The 25,884-nt window shown below is 43.0% G+C and overlaps 1 protein-coding gene across 9 annotated transcripts; it reads right to left on the bottom strand.

Moving 5' to 3' along the window:
• Positions 1–1,208: 1,208 nt before the first annotated feature.
• LOC121606341 (AP2-associated protein kinase 1-like) lies at positions 1,209–23,743 on the bottom strand. Of its 9 annotated transcripts, XM_041936596.1 has the most exons (20): positions 22,893–23,743; positions 18,909–19,027; positions 18,135–18,243; positions 17,380–17,522; positions 17,099–17,220; positions 16,936–17,017; positions 16,697–16,829; positions 16,030–16,133; positions 15,131–15,210; positions 14,875–15,038; positions 14,420–14,610; positions 12,765–12,980; positions 12,010–12,197; positions 11,509–11,705; positions 11,341–11,409; positions 8,849–8,950; positions 8,131–8,298; positions 7,673–7,762; positions 6,990–7,089; positions 2,988–3,120 (listed from the first exon to the last, which is right to left on the bottom strand). In XM_041936596.1, the coding sequence occupies exons 1-19, from the start codon at positions 23,050–23,052 to the stop codon at positions 6,995–6,997; spliced, it is 2,532 nt and encodes an 843-aa protein (XP_041792530.1). In that variant the 5' UTR covers positions 23,053–23,743; the 3' UTR covers positions 2,988–3,120; positions 6,990–6,994. The 9 variants fall into 9 exon arrangements, with proteins under 9 accessions (XP_041792522.1, XP_041792523.1, XP_041792526.1 ...); XM_041936588.1 differs by lacking the exon at positions 6,990–7,089 and having other exon boundaries at positions 1,209–3,120; XM_041936589.1 differs by lacking the exon at positions 6,990–7,089 and having other exon boundaries at positions 1,209–3,120; positions 12,771–12,980.
• Positions 23,744–25,884: the final 2,141 nt, after the last annotated feature.

The following is a 25,884-nucleotide window of genomic DNA, read 5'->3' as shown; positions in this document are numbered from 1 at the left end:
ATATTGCACCGAAAATAAAATTTTTGAGGACAGTTTTAAATGGTGGAGGACCTACAGTCTTTAGTAACAGCACAAAACTAAGATCAGAAAATTTAACTTGAAGCATGAAAAGTTAAAATTCACATTATGTAGCAAAAGGCTCCCTTTCAGCACCTTCTATCATAAGACTAGATTATTATTGTTATATAACAGCATTGTAAGAAAAATCAAAATCTGCAAAGCATAGTAGCTTTCTGATAAATACACTGGAGCAAAAACTACAATGTTTCACACATAAATTAAGTCGCAAAGAAGTGTAGGTTAGCATTAAACAGAAATGTGCATTAAACTGTATTAAAGTAGCTTCAGTATATGTACAGTATCTAGTTGCATCCATAACTGTGTGTGTTTCAGTGATGAGAAATAACTGCAAGAGTTGTGCAAAATTGATTTACATTCATTTAATTTTTTTTATGACTTACAACATAGTTTTCAAAGGCAGGCTGTGCAGCATAATAAGTATTTCGAGTGCTTTTTTTTGTCCAACATGTTGAATCTTCCAAAGATTTCCTATACAACACTGGTCGAAATACATTTTACAGCTGTGTTACAATCAAAACACATTCTTAGGGAACCCTGACTCTGTATCAGTGACTATGTGCAACCTTCATGTATACAAGTTGGGTGAGAAAAGTGAGCATTTAAAAAAAAAAAAAAAAAGATTGTACGCTTCAAAAAGAAAACGGAGGATTTTACATTGCAACAGAGGAATACATGAATTAAACTTTGGGTTGAAACAGGTTGGATCCCCTTTCTCAAAAGTGCCATGGTGGGAACCAAAAAGTGTTCCATGATTTTACAAAGCACAAAGAAAATAAAATATTCCTAAATGGCAATGGAAATAAATTCAAAAAGGAATGTCATCAATCATTGATCTCACAAGATACTACTATTACAATCCCTGACTGGAACTGCTAGGCGTAAGTGCTGTAGATATTTGTGTGACTGCAGGAAAGCATTTCTTAAAGTTGCAGTGTAAGTTTTCACTTCAGATGTTCATAAGTGTGAGTCACAGTTAGTACACATTTGCAGTTTATAGAGATGTCTACGATAGAGATGCACTAAAGAGTTGGCTGGGAGTCTCGGTGTGTTAGCATTCTGCAGACAGCAGTTGTACATGATTGTACACAAGTATTTGGTAATGAATGCAAGTGCAATAAAATGATGTAATTGCAGCAGTTTGTTTTAGGAGGGCACAAAAGGCAAACGTGTTTTGCGCTGTCTGGTGTGGTAGGAGGGAAGTATTTTAAAAGTGTAAGGCTTCAGAGATGTCCTGTTACAAACATGAGGCAAAACAAACAACGTGAATCTGCTACGTTTATATAAGAAAGGAACTAGTACACTGTATTTTCTATGCCTAACATTTATATACGTTTAAATGGAATGAACACTGATATTCCATCAGACAGGACAGTGACCACAAACGTAATACACATGACAAAAATGCAAACATTTTGGAAAAAAAAAAGTTACGTCATATCAACAAATGTTCATTGAAATGTCTACGCATCATTATCCGGCATCTGCTTCGTAGCAAACGGTCAAGCATGAAGACCAAAGGGCCTAAAACGGTTGACTTTGAGGGCAGAAACATAAGGCCGGTCAAAATGTGGTTTGATGCAATTACGGATTCCTCTGAAACGTCCTGTCACAAAAAAACAAAACACACAATAGTATTGTCAGACTGCGGATGTGTTTCACTCGCTCACGGTGCTAAACAGCGTCTTTTCCTCATCCAAGCTTCTGTGAAGTCATGATCTTGTGATTCAAGCTGAACGCATCCTTTATGAGAACTAATACAATGGAGGAGTGAGGCGTTATCAGATCATAGTTTCACAGTAAAGCTCAAACATACAGGAAATTAGACTGCCAAAGCTGCAGACAATCTACCACCTCCCACCTCCCTCACTGTGTGGCTTCTTAGTGCTGACACAAAAAGTAACTGAGGTAGGCAAGAAAACAATCAAATGCTTGACCACCGTGTTGTCTTTGTGTAGATGAACGTACCAAAAGGATTGACAGGAAAAATAAAAGGTGAGCGGGAGTCTGGGAATGATGTCAGTTTTCTTCCTCTAATAAGGATGACCTTGCACTATCAGACTAATTGGAGCCAGTTAAGAATGAGATCCATGCAGGTCTGCAGTCCAGCTGCAGCGCTGGTGACAGCATGCAGTACGCCGGTTGTAGTTTGCATAATTGAGTGGCGCCGATGCCCTGACCCCTGAGTGTGCATTCAGGGCTTTTCTTGCGGGGCCTTGAGGTGAAAGGGTGCAGAGACGAAAGGGTCCACAGCGCTCACTTCTGAGGTCCATGAGTGGAGAGGTCCAACGGGGACTGATGCCACAGCGGCTTGCCTGCTCACGTTAGACACGACTCTGTGAGCTGCTACCGGCTGCTGCGGCACAGGTCCCTCAAAGTGCCGGGAGTATTTGGCCAGAGCTTGAGGGCGGAACGGTTGCTGGGCAACTTGTCCCAACACACCTTGCTCGGGGGTCACACCTTGAACTCCAGCTGCGTGAGGATATGAGGTCTTGGCCTGAGCTCCCGTGGCCTCCTTCCGTTTCCCGAAGGGAGCCTGAGAGAACACGTCGAGCTGCTGCTGAGCTGAAAGGGGGGCACGTGGGAAAGGAGCGTTGGCAAACACGTCGCAAGCTTCTTCTTGTCCGACCCGAAAGGGGGCTTTCGAGAAAACATCTGCAGCGACTTCTGCCCCCACCGCCGGCTCATGTAGGTGCTGGGAATGATTCTGAGCGAAGGTGCTGGGTTGATGGAAGGTAGTGGACGGTTGTGATGGTGCTGCGTCGGAGTGCGATGATGAGTGGAGGGCTAACTGAGGTCCTTGCTCCTCTTCATCCTCGGAGTCCAGCAGCAGCGGTCTGGAGCCGCTGCAGTCATGGGCTGCTGCATGAGTCTCAGCGGCCCCCTCCTCCTCCTGCTGCTGCCGCTCCTTCTGGGCTTCTTTCTCCTCATCTTCATCACTCGAGTGCACACATCCGTCGTTTGTCTGAGAATCTCCTTGGGGAGGCTCAGTCTCTTGTCCCTCTCCAAGCACAGAGTAGCCATTACTCTCCCCTTGCACATCTGCATTAGAGAGCAGAGATAGAGAAGAACACATCAGAGGTGAACAAGAACATTCAACAGTATAAATACTGTAACAAGAAACTTTACCATCTCAGGTCCAGCTGGCCATTTATCCACCAGACCATCAAACCTCAGTCACACACGACATACTATATGACCGATGAAACATCTGTAACCACTGAAGAATCAATGGGAACGACCCAACAGTGAGAAACCAGCACAGGACTACAGAGATACAGACACATTCTACTCTGAAAGTCACATAACACAGACAAGACTAGCCGGCTCTACCGTCACAACATCAAATAACCTTGTTTCCACAAATTATTCCACAGCTGCGGCAGTATCCTCAAAAACAGTGCCTCGCGTTAGGGGAGACGGTGACAGCAGTTTAGCTTTTAGTTAGCAGTGATTGTGTTGAGGTAGAGCGAACTCAGAGGGAGTCGTAGGTCTGTGGAAACAAGGACAAAGAGCCTTCACAGCAGAGGTAGAGGTGAGTAGGGACAGACAGGTTTGCACAGGTGAGCAGAGACAGATCGGTCTTACCTCAGCAGCGTCGACAGCGGCTGTTAACTGGCAGCTCTTGGGAAGATGTTAGTCGAAGCCATTAAAGGAAAACACCGGCTTTTGGTTTTACTTCCTGGGATATTTCCTTCGTCACTCGTCTGTTTTAAACTGTCCACAGCCCACTTCACAGAGAGCACTATTTCCTGCATCGTTTAAACTGGCCTACAGATCATCTCACCGGTCAGAGCTGACTAACGACACAACAGCAAACAGACTGATCATGTAATCATGTAAACAGCTCACAAACTTTACAGTCCATCAATGGTACAATCTAAAGAAGGAACACAACTCAGGGACTCAAAGCTTTTAACTAAAGGATTCACAACAGCAGTGAACTGTGATGTGATATTAAAATACAGGTCAACCAAAATCCAGGAAGAATAGAAGCAGTCCACACCGCACTGCTGTCAGACACACGAGTGCCTGCTGTGATGCTTGTACTAAAAGGTTCAAACATATCTCCATAATGCAAGACACACTAGAAATGGTTCAATAGTGAAATGTGAGCAGCAAAGGCCTCTGATCGAGTTCGAGTATCCGCAATCTAATTTGGTTCCCAGAAGGAAAAATGACCTGTCTGATAATTAAAACAACAGAAATGGAAAAATTAATCTTCAGACTGTCAATTAAGCCAGCTGGGCTCTTTTTTTCTTCAACACAAATCAAATAATGTGACCCAAAGACTTCATTTACATTCACAGCAATGACTTTTATTCTGTCTCTGTTTTTGAACGTTAATTCATAAAAATAGAAGTACACACTCCATAATGGTCCTGCTGTGACACACGGACATCTGCCACATCATGTCAAACATTTTGATATAATCAAAGCCATTTTTACACCTGCCACCACATCGACCCAACCAGCACAACGAGTACATCGGTTTCACACGGCAACACAAGTAAAAGTCTACGGCCAAGGAGAGAACTCTACGGGACGCAGCGCTGTAGCGTCTGACAGGAACATGAAGCATTATTGTAGGATTGCATAGATTAACCACAAAAATGCAAATGACTTAACTGAACATTGGATGGAAAAGAGCTTCCTCTTCCTCAGACTGCTTCAGCAGCTCATTAACATCTTTTAAACTGGAGCTATTTGATGTGCCGATCTCTTTCTTTACTTTATTATTGTAGCCTTTACAATATGTCAAACTGAGCTTTAAAATGCAGTTTTCTGTTTTCATGTACACATCTTCTGTGATATGCACCCTAAAAAGAGACGTAAGCCTACGCAGTGGATCTTCAACTGCAGACTGAACGGTAACACTTGGTGGCATTTTGAAATAAAAGATGTGTTGCAAAGTCTGTTGTAGTGATTGTGATCAGATGCAACGCAGCTGTTCTTCAAGTCACACAAGCTGTTCTTATGATCATCAGAGGTGAAAGGTGCCGCAGAGATCATCAGGAAATCAATTCCGTCATTAGCTCTGTTTTGCTGCCTGTTGGATAAAATCTACCCCAGTACTGTGTAAAGAACAGCGGTGGAGAGATAAAAATACTACGCACTCAGGTAAGTCATAAGCACTTTGTTTCATGTATCGGTGATGACATCTAGAACAGAAGCACTAGCTGAATGCTTGACATGAGTGGAGGGTGAAGACAGAGGGACTCGGCGCTCTTAAATACAGCTTCATACACAAATATTTGCTTTATCTATATATCCTTAATTTTACATATTTCATAATGGTAGTCAGTTCATACATTCATTCTAAAGCACTATCAGTAATAGTCACATTTGTTCACACCATGATAGATGAAATGCCTTTAAATATTACACTCTAAAAAAAAAAAGCAACAACAAAAAACCTACTTTTTCCAGTGCTGACAAGCAAAAATCAGGGAAAAATAAACAGTGATTTTCTGTACATATAAAAGGAGTTTTTTTGAATTTCTCCTCTGGCTGAAATGACTGTCACTGGTGACCTCAATGTACAGCGTGAGGGACAGATCAAACAGAGGGGATGCCAATGGAAAACTTCTTTGTTAGCACAGTATCTACAGTTTAACTCACACTGCTCTTCCCTCTCTGTAACTACGCTGCTAAAAATCTGCTCATCTTCACTGACCCTGAGAGCAGAGTGACACACGGTGAACATAGCATAATAATAAAGTCTCTCCTTTAGCTTTGGCATGGCTTCGGGTCAAATAAATGTCTCTTTGTTTCTGCTGTGCTCATCTTGACAGTGGGTCAAAGATATGACAGTGAGTTCATGAGCCTACACATAAAAGGTCGTGATCATAAAAACCACGAATGGTCATACGAAGTGTTGTACATAATGCTGACAGTGAAAGCATCCTGCCGTGGCAATGGAGCCGAATGAATCGGCCATGTCGACACTGACTTCACCAGTTTAAGGACTTCAACACATCATCACGACTGGCAGATTTACAGCTGCAGTTTTAGGAGAATAATACCCTGCTTAACATCCATATAGAGGTGACGATATACAGTTAAGCTGAAGCTGCAGCTCTTAATAGGTGTACTGTGTTAGCTTGGATAGATAGCCGTTGAAAACGAGGATAACTGGTCTCTGTGGGAATAGCAGCACAGAACTGACCAGATCTGACTTCCTTGGATGACGCAAAACGTTTGAGAAAGGCAGCCTAATTCTCCTTGTACAACAGTTACCCACAAATCTGTAAAGAATAAACAAAGCTGACATTTTTCCTTTACAAACCGGTTCAATCAGCGCAAACAGCTCTCAGCGGCGCATCTTTGTTTGATCAATAGTTTAGTTCAAAGCTTTCACAGGAAAGAGCATCGCATATCCTGGAGGTCTACAGCATTCTGACTCCTCACTCTTTAGTCAGACCCGTGACGCAAATGAGCATGCCTGAAGGTAGCTTGTTTAACTAAAGCTTCAACCCTGAACAAGTGCACAAAGTGAACACAATGCAGCTGTGATCAAGCGGCTTAACGAGTGCGTACGATGACAGTCGATCACCATGGCAGTGCACTGAATGGGGGCTATTAATGCAAACGTGAGGAAAGCATGAGGAAGACCATGGTGTAGCCGGGACAGAAGCAGACGATATGCTCAGGCGTTAATGAGAAGATTTTTACCAGTGTGGGAATGTCAACGGCCAGCAGCGATATATGAAACCAGCTTATCAGGCAACTAGAGATGGAGTTGAGGCCAAGGAGGCACATAAAAAGAAAGGTCCCATTGAACCGATCTGTGCCGGCTCCTCTGTTTTACTTCATAAGGTGCTACATTAAGTGCCTCTCTTTCCCCATCTCTATCCCCCACCCTCCCTCCCTTTGTTAGGATTGCACACTGCCCCTTCGACCTCTCCCACCCCCTCTAGAGGTCGATGAGCTGATCCACCAGCAGAAGGGAGCGGGCCAAGTTGGGGATGCTGGACTCTGAACTGCCACTGTTGCTGCGCGAGTGACCACCTGAAACGTGGCAGAAAGAGAGAGAGAGAGAGAGAGAGAGACAGAGATGGACATGGAAGAGCCGAGGGAGAAAGTGAAAAACAAGCAAAAGTAATATTAACAGAGATTGTATGGAGAAATTAAGTGCGAGGAGTTGATGGAGATGAAGGGGAGATGATGGCAGAGCAGAGAGGTGCGTGAACGGGGGCAGAAAGAGAGAGAGAAACAGGCAGAGAGTGAGCTGGGATACTCTTTATACAGCTGCATCATTACAGGGGGGAGAGTAAGGGAATGCCATTCTAACATGAGGAGACTTTCAAGGTAAGCTACAAAGAGCCAAACACCTGCAAGGTGGACAACCACTGGCTGTATAACAGTAAAAACAAGAGAGAGGAAGATGACTAATGTGAGAGCTTGATGGGATAAAAAAAAAAAAAAAAAGCCTTGATGTGATAAGCACACCCATACAAGCCTCCTCACATCAGCAGTCACAGGAAACAGCTATGGTGACTGAATTTGGGTGCTAAGGCATTCATCGGTGTGGGTCGCGGTCTGGGCTGCAGCAGGTGTGTGAGTGCTCATCTCGGGATTCTGTTAACCTTACCTTGATTTGAGTTTTTGGAGATGAGCACAGGAATAGGGTCAAACTCGTCGTCATTGCCCTTCTCCCCACACGACATGAGGAAAGCAGAGTCTGCGGTGAAGGAAGAGGAAGTGAAGGAATGATGGAGGGGGGAAAGAAGTTAACTCAGGCAAAGAAAAGGGCTAAAAGAAAGGAGGATGCAAGTAGATTAAAAATAGATGGAACCAGGGCAGTCACAGTTTTTAAAAGCCATGCATTTTAGGTGGCTTTTGGCTCTTCTACAAATGAGTCAAGGGTCTGTGAAGCTGTCACTGAATGTGTCATGTTTCAGTTCCACATCACGTGTCACTTTATGTTTTCTCTGGTTGAACAGGCCCTCCTCTTTCTGGAAGGATCTGTAGTCTGTGATGGTTTCATGGGCCGAATCAGCCAGCACACATAAGGCTAGCTGGGTGGTGCTGCAAAGGGAGAGGTCTTACCAGAGGGTGTCTGACCAGGCGGCAGCTCCTCCAGACAGGAACCAGAGCCAGAGCCAGGAGGAGCAGAGGAGCAGGAGGAAGGGAGAGCAGAAACAGACTGGTTTCCATGAGGAGAAGTATGAGATAATAGATGGCAGCCCAGCAGAGAGTCCTCCCCAGTGACAGAGTCTGAGACAGGATGAAGCAAAGCCAAAGGGACAAGGAGTCACAGCAAAAAGAAGACTGTTAGCTCACAGAGCAGAGGAAAATGCCTTTTGTTAGTTAAGACAGTTCACTGTTTAATCTCTGGAGGAACATAATCCCAGAGAAAATATGCTGCAAAGTCAGGGACAGCAGCTAGTTTTAACATTCAGCAACATCTATGAAAAGCTACACAGTCAATACTGATCATTACAGAAGTCTCTAGACTGTGGGCGAACTAGACTGACACAGAAATAGACAGAATAGGCTGCTTCACACTCTAGAAAACCTCGGGATCATGGTCTACATCCTGGCGCTTCACCTGAAGCTAGCTGCAACAGGCCAAAATGATTAGTTGTTTTAGTGCTTTTGCCAGGACAGTGTCTGTGGTTCTCTCAATAAAAACCTCAGGTCACGATGATATAAACAAGCGACAAGGGCATTGACCAGCGACCACAGCTGGCAACCATTATTCCCTGGTGAAAATGCTGCAAAGAATTATGTGAAGATTTCCTGTTTTGTGGTCCAGGACGCTAACCTGGCATGCTGGCAGGGATGAGCTCTGGCTGGCCTGAATGTCGCTGGGCCTGGGGGGCTTCCAGACCAGGAATCAGTGAGTCCACACACACCTCTGCCTTCGCTACACCGAGCCAGTGAGTGGAAAAAAACAGTGATACAAGGACATTAATAGCACTTTAAAAGAAAACAGATTGCCTTAGTGTGGATAAAATTGATAGCCTTCTTTACTAGTTCCCCCAGCGGGTTTTTTTCCCGAGAGCGAGACCATGTGAGTGAAAGAGGAGAAGGAAGGCAAGGAAGACACATGCAGAGCAGACGGGGAATTTTAAGGCGAGGCAGGGGACAAAAACAGAGCCAGTACCATTGGTGGAGCTCTCTGCAGAACTACTGAAGGGGTCAGCCGGGGTTAAAAGGTCGGGGAGCAGCAGAGAAGTTTCAGGGGACTTCAGTCCCTCAATCAGCTTCTCTGTGAGTGAGCCAGAGAGAGAAGATGAAGAGAAGACGGTGGCAACAGATGGCAAGATGGGGAAAAAGGCCATGAGGGAGGATTTTTGCAGACAAATAAAAAGGAGTAGAAAAACTAAAGAGTTATGGAACTCCAGAAACGTGGTGCATGAAGTCCATTATGTTAACATTTCAAGCTAATTTTACATACACATGACTTCACACCAGCTTGTTCGCAACATCAATTAAACCATAATATAATAAGAAATTATTGTATGACTCATTAGCTCTGCACACCACTGTCACACAGTCCAAGACCAGCAAGCTGAGCGAAATCTCATGCTTTCAAAGGACGGAGCTCTGCTAGCCTTCAGCTGCAGAATTATGGTAACAAAGAGTAACAATAGAAAACACTGCGAAACTGTCAAGCTGTTAGAATAAAAACTCAAAACACCAAACATTTAATCAGACAAAAACAAGACACAGCAAAGTCATTAGACTGTACCGATGCACTGCCACTGTCCACGTGCCAACCCGATCGACTCATGTCTGGACCAGTGCAGACAAATGAGCAAAGGGCATCTTTGTTTGTTAATGGGCTTTAGCAAAACCTTCATAAAAAAAAGGTTATTTTCTTAAAACTATGCACCTCTATTATTAGAAAAAAATCTAGTGAGTGGACATACAGTCCATGCATGAAACGACAAATTACTACCATTTCACTGTGGCTCATACTTACAGGAAACTGCTACGGGGCAAAATGGGGTAGGGGGTCTTAGACAAGGAATGTGTTGGCTCAGAAAATGGCACAGCAGATGTGACCTTTTGCCCCCTTCACTACAGGACAGAGACCAACACTGATGAAAAGCTTTATAAATCCTAAAGGACAAAAAGCTAATTCTTATAAATAAAGGCAATAGAGACCATATGTAATTTTAAAAATACTATGCAGTATGCTATATTTTTTTTTTGCTGAATTCCAACGAGGCCGTCCTTATCCTGCTCAGATGGGGCTCTATGCCCCACCAGCAGGAGACTGTTTGCTTGTGTGTGCATCCTATTTGAGTGAGCAAACAGAGCGCGTCAAAGAGACAGCTTAGGCTGGGTGGAGAAGATTAACCACATCCTGATTATGTAATAGCCTCGACATTTTTATCCTCTGGGTTCAGGCCTGAAACAGCAACGGCACAAAGGAGGTTACACAGCTAAGAAGCATGCACTTCCAAGAGGGCAAAAGGCTAAACTGAGGAGAACATAAAAGGCTGGGTCATCATTTTAACAAGGCAACATGCTAAACTTTCTCTTGTTCTTAGGGCCACTGGTAAGCAGGTTCCTCCAGCAGTAAGGCAATCCAATTAACAAAGGAGAATTTGTCCTTCACGTTGCCAGGCAACAGCGAAAGCACAGATCTGCAAATGAGATGCGATGTAGCTACGGTCTCTATTCATGGAAGCTGACAAGGAGCCACTGTGAGGCTGCTTGCTATGTCAACAAGATAGGACCTTGTACAAATCCAAACCACAAAACTAGCCCTCATAAACTGACCTGTGGGAAGTGTGATATCCAGGAAACTACTTCAGGAAATAAAAAGGTGACTCATAAGCTCTAAGAATATATTTGTTCAAGAGCCTACGGCCTGGGAGAATCAAAGAAACAGCTCGTTCTGCATCATGTTGCGACATGAAAATTACCTGTGGTGTCAGAGAGGGTATTAAAATGGTCCGGGAGAATCAACAACGCTGAACCTGCACTCATGATGCCTGCAGATCTTTCGGGTTAACATTACACAGTGAATAAATTTGGGGGAGAACAAATAACGGAAGGTGAGAGCATGAACAACAAAAGAAGAGCGTTGGTTGGGCATATGCTAACTTTTGTGACAACTCTAGACATTCGTCAAGAGAGCAACGACATAATCCAGCTAATAGTTTAATTCCACCTCCCTCAGCATGTGTGACTGCAAATGTCCACTTGATGACTGATAGTGCACTTCACTCACAGAGAAGCCTCCCGTAAAATAATGTATGCCAAGCAATGACACAGCATATTGAGAAGAATTAGCCTTACCTGGAAAAGCATTGAGTCCTGGAATGAGATCTTCACTGGAGCCTGTGATCTTTTCTCCTGGTGCAGCAGCTGTGCATGAAACAGCGAAGGAGGAAGAAGTTTAAATCACATTACTATTTATTTATCAGTGCTGCAGGTGTTAGCGTGCAGTGAACGAGGTGATCTTACTCTCAGCTAGCTTTGCAAAGTCTTTGTTAAGCAGCTCCTCTGCTGTTAGCTTGGAGAAGTTATCGTCGCCAAAGGGGTTCCAGCTGGGCTGAGTGTTGGGTGCAGTATGGCCTGCTTGGGCGTCACCGTCACCACCCGGATGATACACACTCTGCTGGGACGAGCAGGGGGAACCAGAAGGAGTAGTGCTGGCTGATCTGCAGTACACAGAGGTGAAAACATAAACAAGATTAAGAGTGCACAGTGAAATTTGACCATGGGCGTTGAGTCGGTGGACTCTGGCCTACTGATGTATGCAAATACGAGCAAGTGAACAGAGTTATTTAAAGACTGAATTGAGTGATTCTTCCTAAGCTGGATTCTCTGCGATGTAAAAGGGTCGTTTATCCTCCTTCGGGGTTCTGTCATATGAATGGACTGTCTATTGGCCTTCTGAGCTCACTGAGTGCCATGAAAGGACAGTTCATCCTCAGATCACTGAAGGGACTTAATTCTGCTCACTTGGACTTGTTGAGGCTGGCCTCAGCTGCGGCTGCCTGGAGTAGCTGGGTGGACTTGCTGACGGGGACCCCAAACACGGCACTGTGAGTGACATCGCTCAGGATGCGTCTGTGGCCGCTCTTAGGGGCCATCTTTGGCGACGAGGGGGGCGTCAAGGAGCCGACTTTGTGAATCCCTCGGCCAGCCATCTATAAGGAAAAGAAAAAGATACAGAGGCAGAAACATGAGGAAAATGTCCTTGATGCCAAAAGAGAGAATTTCAGTTTAGTGTATAAAGAGAAGGAAACAATCAACCACCAAACAAACAAAAACCAAGCAAGCAAGATCCACCGGAAAAGAAAATCTGAAAAAGAAGACGGATTTTACAGAAAAGGAAGAACGTTTTCCCAATGCACAGACTGTACAGAAACAGATACATGAATCAAGAAACTGCTAAGTCTAAGCTTTTATGCAAAATACATAGAGTAGGGTCACCAAAGTATGAAAAAAAGAAGGCTGATAGTTGAAAGAAATGATTTGGTTATCGCAGGATATACAGTATGTTATTGCTTTCTAATAAAGACGACATTAAAGGAAGACTTTCTAGCTATGGCATTCACACTGTCCCATTTAGCAATTTCTGTGAGAGCACTGCTGCTTCCCCTGTGTCCCAGAAGAGGAAAAGTAAAAATCGGGATGTGATCGGTCAGAGACGAGCAGGTAATCAACTCCCTGGCCAAAAAGAGCAGCCGACGGCAACAGCGGTAGGATGTTACCACGACCTCTGGGTCGGCTGCAGGACCAATGGCTGCAGATTCGGGGATGGGGGTCAGATGAGAAGCTGTTGTTTCATGGACAGCGGCTACATGCTGCTGCAGCTGCTGGTGTTGCAGTTGTAAGGGCACAACTGGAGGGACAGGCTTAGCTTTGGACTGCAGCAGGGTAGGTGCCTGAGACGCTGTTGGCTGCTGGTGGGTGAGTACCAGTTGATGCTACATAGGAATACCACACAACCAAGCATGAGGAAGGCCCAGTTTGTCATGATTTACAGCTGTTTGACAAGTACAGCTGCTTTTTAAGAATACTTTTCATACTTTTTTCAACACACAATGGAAATCAGGAGAAAATATAGGACAGAGGGAGGGAGACAGACACAGAGGTAGATATGAAGGAGGGAGAGAGGGTGTGAAGATGTTTACAACATTTAAAGGATAACTTTTGTTTTTTACAACCTGGACCTTATTTGTAGCATTAAATACGACCATTTACTCACCCAGACAACTTTGGTGGCATTTGGAGTCGTTTTGAAGAAATTAGCCCCAGAGGAGCGGCGCGTATATCCGTATTAATGCGAGTACTTGGGGCACCCGTGCGTAGCCTCTATAAACGCATAATCTGCGGTGAAACTCGTTCATATTCCAATATTTTGTTATGATATGCTGGTGCTATTCCCCTCTGAGCCGGCGGTCGGCTAGTTTAGCTGTAGTTTGGCACAGCTATGGTTCCTTATTGCGTATTCGTAGCCGACCGCCACAGAGTTAGCCGTGTTGTGGCTGGCTGCTCGCAGCGCCCGGCGTTCGGTAATGACATCATCCACATCAGAGGTAGTTGCCTAGAGACGCCGGATGTTGATAACATGCCACCAAATGCCACCAAATGCTTATGGGGAATACTGAGAGGTGTCACGGTCCATTCATGGAAACTTAAATTAGAATAAAAACATTAAAAAGGAATCAGAGTAACTGATTTTTACAGTCTCAACCACAAGATAAACAGATACCACAGTCAAATAAACATGCAGGCCCACACCATGTGCTTGTATGTTTTATATTATTGCTCATTAACATTGCTCAAAGCAGCAATTTGTGCATGTAATTGCATGGAAAGTGATATTGTGAATTGAAGCAAAACGAGCTGAGCAAACTGATAATGCAAACTGTGACTGTATTGTGGTCAATCACAGCTAATCAAAATAAATGTACCATTAAGTGTTGCCAAGCACCCTCTGTTTTCCAAATGTGTCTTTTCACAAAGGTCAACATACAGGGCTTTCAACCATGAAAAAACTTTCAGGGAACAGGAAGGACTCACATCCTCTACCTGCAAATACTGTGCAAACCAACCATCCCTTTTTAATCAGTTGTTGGTCTCATTTATGAAGTGGTGGAAAATCAAGTATGACTGTGCTGAAGACAGTAGCAATATTCTGTGAATAAATGAACATTTATAACCCAAGTTAGTACCGTTTTTCATGGAACTACTCGCTAGAAAAGCTCTAATACTGTTTTTTTTACATGAAAATTAGACAGTCATGCCTGAAAATCAAGTCAACACGTGTGCACAGCATTGTCACACACCATCTGTCAGCATCCCTGAATTTACACAATGTGACCAAAAGGTATTTCCATTCTGGCTCTTCCAGGAAGCCTACCTGCTGATTACTCTGTGGGCTTAAGAAGCCTGAGGCTTGTTGCTGCTTCATGAGGAGCTGCTGATGCTGTGGTGTAGCCTGTGGCTGCATGTTGGCGGTCTGAGCTGGCTGCGGTGCAGCCTGTGCAGCAGGAGCCTGCTGAGCAGGTTGGACAGCAGCTGCAGCTGGAGGTGGGACACTGATACCGACACCTGGAAGGAGGAAAGATGAGAAGAGTGAGAAAACAGAGACATATCATTTATCACATCAAAATTATTTTTTAAAATGCAACCACAAATTCTAGAGCCTTGGTAGACTCTAGAGTCAAATTTTTGAGCAGATCACCATACTGAAATCAATACAAGATGCCAATTTAAGTATATTGTTCGCAGGATAACTGTCACCATGACCGCAGGCCCACGTTACCTAGTAAGAATGGTCACTGATACAAAGAGGTATCACAGAGCTACTTATACCTATGGCCTGGGGTGCTCCAGCAGCCACATTGGGTCTTTTGCGTGGGGTGAGAGCTGGCTGGATGGGAAGAATGCCTGATATCGGCTGGGGCTGGGCCTGGCCAGCCTTGGGTCGTTGCCGAGGTGCTATTGAGGTTTCCGTGGTAGGAATGGGGTCTGTGAGCCTGATGGAAAGGAAGGAAAGGAGGAAACTGACTAGTGATGCAGATGTTTCTGACAGCGATTACAACACTCACGTGCTTTGCTTTTCACTCACCTGGCTTTGGTTTGACTCTTTTTGGCCACAGCTTCACTGGCTCTGATAGGCTCAGGAAGTTTTGCAGGAATAGGTGAATTCTACAACAATAAGGATATTCGTCATTTTTAATTGCTTATCAAACCAAAGGCTGACATCTCGTACACCTGTGAGGTATCAAGAAAACATTTTGAGTGTCACAGCTACACTACAGTACTGATTTGCAGTTTCCATGAATGCACCATTACTGGCTACTTTAAATATACCTCAGATATTAGGTCAGAATTTTTGCTGAATCAGAAGACAAATGTTGAGCCAATTTGTACAACTGATTCCAAAAAAGTTGGGATGCTGTGTAACACAAATACAGCAGGATGTGATGAATTACTAATCCTTTTGGACATACACTGAAAACAGCACAAAGACAATATATTTAATGTTTGACCTCATCAGCTTCATTGGTTTTTATAAATATATACTTATTCTGCATTTGATGCAGTGACACCTGTTTGGAACATTCCACAGGTAAGCAGGTTGATTGGTAACAGGTGATACGAAACTTGCTACGAAAGGGGCATCCGGTAACGGCTCAGTCGTTCACAGCGAGGATTGAGCGAGGTTCACCACTTTGTGAACACATGATTGTATAAAGGAGATAAATACATGGACTCAGGAAAACTGCTGTCGGTAAACACAGTTTTTATTTACCTGTTACACAACTTTGCCAACTTTTTTGGAATCATAGTTGTAAATGCATTAGGATGATGAATGGAGAGCAGCCAACAAAGCATAGCTTCTCTCCAATATCATTATGTCCTAGATTGCTTTCCCTAAAAGTAACAAGACAACTGAAACCACTGTATGCAAGATACATAAAAATCACATAAATTATTAGGAAAAATGAGCTGAACATGACTCACATGTACATTTTGGACTGGGCACTCTCGTCGAGCCAGTTTAAAGGCAAAGTAGGATATTTGGTAGATGTCAGGTCTCTTTTCTGGGTCAGGTTCCAGCATGTATCCTGGGAAATCAAAAAACGGATGTTCAGACACATGAAAATTTACATTCAAACTGTGACTGCATTCGAGTTGGGTTACTGGATGAATATACTGGCTACCTGCGATCCATCACCGGCTGTTTTTTCTTCTTTTTTGTTATTTTATTTTGTTATTTTAATGGTCTACCTCTGAAGAATGAGTGAGAGCTGCTGTTGCTGTTGTTTGAAATAGCTGTGTTTTACTGTGAATTAACAAGGCAATTAAGTTCGTCTTAGTTCAGTGAATGAGAGAAACTTAATTTCAGAAGGTGTAAGGTTGCATTTTTCTGTTTCATATGGAAAATTGGATGTAAGAATATAATTTCCTGTCTTGACGTTTTGTGAGTTCATTTTGCTCAATTAGCTAGAACTAGGGTGGGTGGCTGCTGCACACATATCTCTGTGAACATATAAGCAATAGCCAGTTGTTGGGCTGAGGGGGGCTGGTTGGAAAATTTGAACATATTGCCCAACCGTAAACTGCATACACAGGATGTACAGGCTGTATGTAGGGCAGTGTGTATGTTCTGAGGAGCAGGGTTACTCACTGATGAGACAGTGCATGTCGTGGGTGTAGCGAGAGTTGTCTGGGATGGTGAAACTTCCATCACAGATTGCCACTTGGCTCTCCCCAAAAGGGAGCGTGAAGTAGCACAGCTTATACAGCAGACAACCCATGGCCTGTAGAGACAAGCATCAACACACCTCTTGCATGTCAGAACTTACTAATGCACAAGTCATTATTATACAGTCATTATAATGTGCTAATGAACACAGTCATTCTCACCCAAATGTCTGCCTTCGTTGTGATGACCTTCCCACCATAGAGGTTGACCATCTCTGGAGCGCGGTATGACAGAGTAGTGTACCTGGTTTAAAGAGCACACCAGTGAGCACCTGAATATTAATAAAGAGAAAGGATAGAAGGAATACAGAGCTCAAAAACTCACTTTTTGATTTCCTCCTCCACGACTGGCACCCCCTCTGTCTGAGGGTTTTGGAAGTGATTAGTAGCACTTCCAAAATCACAGAGCACGTAGTGTCCCCGGTCGTGCAGAAGGATATTTTCCACCTACATGAGGAAGACAAGATGAGACTCGTCAGAACTGATAGTAGATGAGGTAAACAACAATGTCGCAAGAAATTACTTTCAAATAATTATTGTGGCCGTTAATCATGTAGAACATGCAGTGAGCGGTGTGTGCGTATTGGTAAATGACTTCAAACTTGCCTTCAGATCTCGATGGATGATTGGACTCTTGCACTGATGGAGACGAGCGACCGCTTCGCATGTGTCACAGAAGATTTGCAACACCTCGGCCTCAGTGAAGCCCGTCTGCAGCCGCTGGTTCATTAGGTTAACCACCTGACCACCTACATAAAATGAACAGGTCAACGCAGAGTCTATGACAAGTCAGCTGATGCAAAGTTAACACTGTCCCCGTCTAATGGCTAGCAGTATATACGGTTTATGAATGATGATGGTTATAACAAGGTATAACTTAGTCTATAGCTACAATACATACAAAAGCTTATGTTTAACTAATTGTTTGAAAACAGCCAATTCCTATGGAAGCTCTGAAAGACATCAACCAACAACGTAGCATACACTCTCTGCGACATCAGCTTTGCTAAGAATTGTTTTGTTACTGTAACTGGTTACTTAAACACTGCATTACCATTGGAGCTTGTTCAGATAATGTGTTTGTGGCATGTTCATTTGAAACACAACAGAACTGCTTTCTGTACTCTTAACTTGACTCTACAGATGCTTCTACAGCTACAGAGTAATGTTAAAAATTGAACTTCCTATAAATACCACCACTCTCAGTTATATATTGACTGAGACAGAAGTTCTATTGACCACGACCGCTATCAGTTGAGCATTTGCCTTCGAACAGAGCAGGACGCTGTGAGGAGCTGAGGGTAATGGAGCTTTGAATTCAACAGAGACAGAAAGGGATGGGGGTGGGTGGGCAAATTTACCTCGACAGAAGTCCATTAAGATTAGGACTTCCCACACATCGCCAGCTCCAACTGCAGTAATGCTGGAGTCCAGGAAACCAACTATGTTTTTGTTGCCCACTAGGTCCCTCTGCATAAACAAACACAGAGAGCAACGATGACAAACAACAGAGATATAGTTTTTAGAGATTTTACCACCCTAAAACATTTGGCTTAGTAAAAAACAAAATACAAAACATCTGTGTTTGCAACAATTCAGTCTATTTTTATCTGCTGAGAGGTGCTGATTCTCTGCCAAAGGACAGGAAGTAATGATGATAACTATCCAGTAATAGTCACGCCACCCAGGGTGTGGCTGCAACTTCTTAGTCCCATTTACTGAAAGGACTCTAGTTGGGAAGTGGTTGAGTAAACTTAGAAGTGCCATTCAACATTTTCAGCAGAATTTCACGTGTTAAAGGAAATTAATTACAATCATTATTCTTAGGTCAAAGAGTATTTTCACATAAATGTCAGTGTTCGTACATGAAGCTCACAGGGCTTCAAGCATTCAGGGTTAGTCATGTTCAGACCACAATGTTCAGAAAATGTGAACAAGCCAATTGTAAATGTCAATTCTGTATTTCTCCATATGCGGAAAGTTATGATACACTAGCTACATTTTCCTGATGTCAGTCATCCCACCCACCTCAGAGTGCAAGAACATCCACTCTTACAACACCACCTCTTAGTGGTGTCAGAAAGAAAATGTGGTTTTCTGCAGTCAGCAGTCAGTTACTGGACTGTCTTACTCACCATAATCTGAATCTCAAGTTTGCAGACCTGCAGATCGTGCTCATTGTTGACATACATTCTTTTCAGTGCACAGCGCAGGCCTTGATGAGTCCGCACCAAAAAAACTATGGCAAAGCCTCCTGCAAATGAGTTGAGAGATCGAGGAGGGGACAAGTGAATGAGCATATACACATTTCGAAAGTACAGCACCAAATCAATACACTGTGATCCAGAATTACTATGTTAAAATATCCTGTTCCACTCCATTTTTGGACCTTTAGCTATAGCAGCCACACACACACACACATTTTTAATTTCACTTTTCACTGTAGTGACTGTCAGGTGCTGCTATGCTGTAGCTCTCCGGCAGTTTAAGCAGGAGCAACTCCTGTACAAGTACTGCATGTCAATTGAAGTGATTGTGGCAGCAGCACGAGATACCATAATTTAACTTTTCAGAGAAGGTCTTCATGTCCCTCAGCTGTGCTCTGACTCTGACAGATCAGACATCTCTTTATCAGGCAGCTAATGAGGCTGACTGATGGAACAATGGAGTTGACTTCTGCTAAACTAATATATTTCTACATGTATTTTTTTCATTTTATTATAGTGATGAGGTACAGAATGGGGTGCTTCGAGGTATGACTGTCTATGAAGAGAGCATGGCTGACACACTGGTGAGAGGAGCTTGAAACAGCACTGTGTGAGTCAGCGGCTGTGCTAAGGGGAAGGATGCAAGACGCAGACAAACCTGACAGGACACAGGAAGTGAGAGAATTCATCATACCACCGTCGGCTGCAGTGATGCTGACACATGGGGAAAACATGAGATGGTTGTATGCATCTATTGCAACTCAAACCACCACAGATGAATAAAACACATAATCTGAACAGATATGAATAATCATACCTGAGTCAAGCCATGCTAAGATGATATTTACACATGAAGGTCACATCTCAAGCTTTTCCTATTTCTATAAATTGTCGCAGAAAAATTCTGTTGACAGTTTTGTTTGTAGTACTGCACTGAACTGTGGACTGTGGGAAAGTCTATTGTCGTCACTGACATCTTGATATGAACAGGCCTCAGCTTGCATTTGGTTCTCCCTTAATTTTATGTTGACAGCATGCAGCAGCTTTCACTGCAAAGGTCTGAATTCTGTTGCTACTGCATCTCTTCCACTCACAGTTTTTTCTCTCACAGCTTGTGTTAATGCCACGCACTGGGCTGACTCATCCAGCTGGCATCACTAAGCCAAGGACAGCTCCACGTGACTGGTCTGGGTGTCGTTTGATAAAGACTGCCTTGGGCAACAATACTCTGAGCTATATTACCAAAGAAATGAATGGAGTACACAAAGGCGACCGGAATGAGAATTATTTTTCCACAGGCTTGCCCTAAGAGTTAAAAAAAGACAATAACTCTCACCTATGAAAGCATGTGTGTTTCAGTGCTCTGCAGCAGGGTGGAGCTGGGTCATCTTGGATAATAACAAATTAACAATAACAAATGACATCATCCACTATAAATTCAATACTTGAAATTTCACAATGAAGTGCAAAAATTTGGAACGCAGTGCTGCACCAAGAGACGTGGCACTGGCAGAGCACTTGGCTGAGTAATTAGTGTGAAGACACTGAGCAGCAATGTGCTTGTGAAGTGGATTTCAATGAAAGCAAAATTACAATGACTGAGACCTGATCCTGAATCAGAAAAAAGACGGAGAACCAGATTTCATGTGCACATAAAACACAGGCCCTAAGTGTGTTTTCTGTGTGTGTGTGTGTGTGTGTCAGTGGTATGTCAGAGTTCAGACGGTTGAACCCCCGCTGACTCGCACAGTCTAATCTGACATGCCTGTAAGAAATGAGAGGGATTAGCAGCCTTCTTAAGAAACACTTGCCAGTGGTCTACAATCTCAGTAGACAGTGTGAACAAATAATTGTAAGTACAGCTACAAATAGCTACTGCCTCTTGACGTAACTGTCTGTCAGGATTCTACCGATCTATTTTATGCATACACGCTCAAGCAAACGCACACAAAAATACGCCTTTGGGCACTGCTATGAAAAGCTCAGTGAATGGTTATGGTGTTCGGTCACAGTTTGTCATCAGTGTAATGGGACTTACATAACTAGCATTTAGGCTTAGGACTACTACACATGTTCTCAAGACTACTATGCTGTTTACAAACATGCTCGCTGCAAGGTCACAGGACACTGCAATAACAGCAGGAAATACTAGCAGCGGTTTCACCTACTGGAGGCAAAATTAGCATTTACTGCCAGCCTGAGCTTAAGTGAATTTATGCACAGAAAACTGGATGATTTTGGTTGCTACAGTGCAACAAATTACATACATCTCAAGAACAGGTCTAATGTTACCAGCAGCAACTCTGCATAGACAGACAAAAACACATGTTGTTGATAGTAAAGATAGAAAGCTGTGTCCTGGAAAATCCGCAGACAACTAGCTGAGAACAAATCACAGACATCTGCCTGAAGCCCAAATGTCTAAAATAAAATCAACAAGCATGTAACTTTGGGCCTGATGCCACAAAAGCCAGTACGTCACTCTGACTGCTTTTGTCTGTGTAATGTGAAAAGTGTGTTTATTTCAGCTGAAGGCAACAGAGTTCAGCAATGATAACAAAGGGAGTACACGGAGGAAAAAAATACCATTACCAAATGGAGCAAAGGGCTAACAGAAACTAATAGCCCAGAATACAACCAAAACCATCTGAATAAATAGGTCCAGTGACACCTGGGGGAGCTGCATTGCAAGCAGAAAGAAAAGCAATGAGCAAGAAAAAACATGATGTGCAGGAGAAAATCCAACCAGCATTTTGTAAAAAGATTTATAAAATTTGGGAAATTATTAAACAACCAATCTCAATGCTGCCTCTCTCAAGTTAATGTCTGCATTAAGCCCAAAGTATTTCTATAACTCATAAGAAAACTATAATAAGTCCTCATTAACATAACAAATTCTAAACTAAAAGTTTTCACTGATGTCTCAGTGCAGGGTAGCACTGCGGTTAGACGTCTAACCCATTCATAAAGCCACAGTGTGGCCAAACAGATGGGGTCCATCTATAGTACTGATAAATTAATCAGTCTTCTTTCATCTATTATTTAGTACCAGGCGCTCTTGGCTAACAGAGCAGGGCAGAAACTCATTGCAAAGACAAATGACCATGGGAAAAGCTGTAAACCTCCATCACAAAGCCTGTTTAACTGCTTTCTAGTAAAGACCACCTTTCAAGTTAAGACCAGCTTCCAACAAACCATTTCTCAGCCTTACAACCTACAGGCTTACAGTCATGCAAGATTGTTTTAACAGAGAAAAGTGCACCTCTTCAGGAGGTCATGCTTTATGTGGCTAGACATCCAAATAACCTTTATCCCCTTCTAACCAACAATAAATTGTTGATCCAAACTTCTGAAATCTAGACTTGCGATTTGTCACTCCCTCTGTAAATATCAAGACAGATGACTCAGCACGGCATTGGTCCTTTACAACACAGTAGAAAATCCAGTTATACAATGTTCCTCCCAGCCTTAAGGTAAAGAGTGATGCACAGGCAAGACAATCTTAACAGTTGTCAATTATATTACACACCCTCTCCCATATATGAAATTCCAGCCTTGAAATCTTGTTTTTTTTCCAACTTTTGTGATTATTACACAGAAGCAGACAAGCTCAGGCCACAAAAGAAAAAAGTCTGAAGCGCAAGGACATCTGGCAAGTAAATGAACATCAACAGAGCTGCCTGAGGTACTGTGTGCAAGCAGGACCACTGTCTTTCCCATCAGTAACATAAACTAAAAGGTTGTAGTGTGTCTTAGCAGGGCCATAGCCCAACACAAACAGGCCCTCAGTAACTAGTGTTACCTGTCGGACCATCCTCACAACGACGTGATGCAGGTCAGATTGTGGATCTAGTTAGACGTGTTTTCATGACATGTGTTTGAATCCACACAACAGAAAGACAAATAATTCACCTTCGGCAACAATTTCCTCGACGGTCACTTGATATCGTCCAATGGTAAAGACCCGTCCGATGAAGCTGCCACCGCCGCCGGAACCAGCGCCTCCTCCACCGACTCCGGAGCCAGGCCCAGAGCTCACCAACTCCCGACGAGAATCAAAAAATTTCTTCATGTCCCCCGAGGTTATCAAAAGCACGCTCGAGTCCAAAATGTATTTGTGTCGTAACAACAAGTATGATTGGGTATAACCAGGTTCTGTTGGTTGAGGTGCTGGTATTTGCGCTTAAGCAGTTTTTCAATAATTGAATGAATGCAGTCAACTAGCTTCAAGCTAAATGTTAGCCAACTAGCTGGACCTCAAAATATTCCAAACACTGCTGTCCGATGCTCCTTGGCTAACTCATAGTTTGAACAGCAGGTGGAGTCGAATGTTGTTGAGAATATAATAAGATACAACGTTCAGCAGAAGTCGCTGCTTACCTCCGCGAACCGACAGCAGCACTGGCTGGCTAAATTAGCCAGGCTATGAGCCCGAAAAAACACTTGTTAGCTGTTAGCTCACCTAGCCAGCTAGCTTAAGCAGCTAGGTGCGGTGACAGCTGTCAGTTGATAGTCTGGCAGCCAGGTAGGTCCTTAGTGTCCAATGCAGCTTATTACACATCTCCACCTAGATCTTCCACCCGAAATATTACTGAGTTCACCCGCTGCTCTGCCCGTCTGTGTCGCAGAAGAAATGACAGACCTCCACTGCTTTTGTGCGTCCAGCCGGCTGGAAGAAGGCTGGTCAACTAACTTAATGACAGAGCTAACGGAGCTACAAACAGTGTGAATGCTAGTGGGACGAGTCCTCTCCGGCTCCCCTCTGCGGACTCAGTCCCGCTGGACTTCTCTTGTTGTGATTGGTCAAAAGAACATCGACTTCCTGTTAATCTCCTCTTGTCCCTAAACACGACAACCGAAGGAGCCCCCACTCTTCAAAGTAACAACCCAGCCAGCAGTGCTGCACGGATCAGATGTAATCTTGACGTTGCCTGGAGAGGTACAAAAATGATAAGCATATTTTTGCAGTGCAATAATAAAGACAGCCAATAATTAGTTAGGTACTAAATGTGTTTTGAATTTTAATGTATATAGGAGATTAGATTTAGTTCATTGGCTAATAAACATTGGGTTGTTGAGAAAAAAAGTCATGTAATTGAGAAAAGTGGGGACTTTTAATCTGCTATTTTCGTATATAAATGCAGGCACTTTAAGACAGGAAGAACACAATAAATGCTTGAAATTGCAGCTGCCCCATTTACATTTTGCCACTTCTCTGCAATGAACGGCTTCTCTCCCTTTTTCTTTGTGTGACCGCTGATCAGTTTGAAGTTGAGCCCCTCCATGACTGACTTAGTGTTGAAGTGGAACTGTGTCACACTGAACCTAAAGTGCAGGGATCCACCAGAGAGGAAGAGCACGATGGATGAATGGATGATGCAGCTGAGGTAAGCTTATCACTGAGGGTAATGAAACACTCAAGCTGCAATGTCAGAGAATAATGAACTTTACTGGCACAATAAATATTGACAGCTCCACCAGGTAACGTGCCTTCAGGTTATCTGCAATGAGTCTTTATAATACTAACCTTGTTTACTGTGTTGTAGCTTTTGAAACACACATTTCATATTTTGGGGATTAAATTTTATTTATGTCAAAAAGTTATAAAAACCAAAAGTCTTGACAATGTGACATTTATGAATATGAGAAAAACTGTAATGGCAATCATGCTGATCTCCATTGTCAGTGGTGGAAAGCAATGATTAACAGTAAGTAGATGGTAATAATCATGTTTACCAGCCTTGTGTTATAAATCATCAGATTAGAGTCAAATATGACTTCAGAGTTCAGAGATAACAAGTCATTGTGGCCGTCTGCGAAATGAAACGAACTGACAGTCCACACCCTTTTGTTGTCCTTCCTTTTTCCTTGTGCTTTCTTGTTGTTTGGGCTGACAATGTTATTAAAATTCAGTTTTGTGTCATCTAATCTCTAGCAAGAAGATTTCTAATATTTCAAGTTGTACTGCATTGTGAGCTGCCTTGCTGTTATTCCTGTTTCTTTTCTTTTCTGTCTGTTCTTTCTGTCTTTTCCTTTCCTTTGATAACTACAGAGGGTAGGACATAGTTAAAGAAATCCTTCTCTGCCTTGCCTGTATCAAGTAAAATTATATTATTATTTGCAATCTTGCAGCAGAGGCAGTGTGTTATGAATGTGCAACTTTATGCGCAACCCCACTTTAATGTCCTACAGACTCCCATTTGGCTTTTCTTTGCATTATCACACAATAAACACACAATGAGTATATGAAATCTGCTTTGTACTTTAGCAAAAATGCAGCAAAAAAAAAATCCAAATGTCATCTTCCTCAAGCCAACGTGGATATGCAATGAGCCAACATGAGGCTCCAAGACTGAGAAACTTTGGGTTCAAATAAACGACTGACATCTGTTTTTCATTTGTTTTGTTCCATCAATAATCAAAATTACGAAAAAATAGTTACATTCATCATATGAAACTATGATAAATGTAAGATGCCTTAGTTGGCTGCATCTTCATGACAGTGTGAGAATTCCTCCTGCAGGGGTCACTGTTTCATCACTAAATACATGTGCAGAGACTGCTTTTTTTCACTTTCCACCAACTTTACAGAGTGCAACCTATAATCATTCCTTATCTCCATAGGAGAGCTGTGTTTGCCTGTGTGTGTGCTTTGGGGGAGACATATTAGGCTTTGGACAAAGTTTGACAACAGACTTTTCTCACTCTTTCATAAACCTTAATTGGTGGACATGTTAAATTCCACAGGAGCCACTTAAATTACTCACTATTCATTCCCAAATTCCTGACTACCAGTGCCAACTAAAGTGTTTGCATTACAGATAATTAATCAAGCGCCAAGTACATGTGTTTAGCATTTCTGCTGTAAATGGTTTACATACTTAACGCATAATGGCATTCTTAC

The sequence above is a fragment of the Chelmon rostratus genome, chromosome 5 (genome assembly GCF_017976325.1).
Source record: "Chelmon rostratus isolate fCheRos1 chromosome 5, fCheRos1.pri, whole genome shotgun sequence".
Lineage (NCBI taxonomy): Eukaryota > Metazoa > Chordata > Actinopteri > Chaetodontiformes > Chaetodontidae > Chelmon > Chelmon rostratus.
This window is presented reverse-complemented; position numbering and strand designations above follow the sequence as displayed.

Excerpts from the sequence above, each read along its gene's own strand:
- LOC121606341 (XM_041936588.1), bottom strand. The coding sequence starts at position 23,052 with ATGAAGAAATTTTTTGATTCTCGTCGGGAGTTGGTGAGCTCTGGGCCT. Across the intron at positions 17,018-17,098 it reads GTGGAGGAGGAAATCAAAAA|GTACACTACTCTGTCATACC; the intron begins GTGAGTTTTTGA and ends TCTTTAAACCAG. Across the intron at positions 16,830-16,935 it reads CAACGAAGGCAGACATTTGG|GCCATGGGTTGTCTGCTGTA; the intron begins GTGAGAATGACT and ends TTGTCTCTACAG.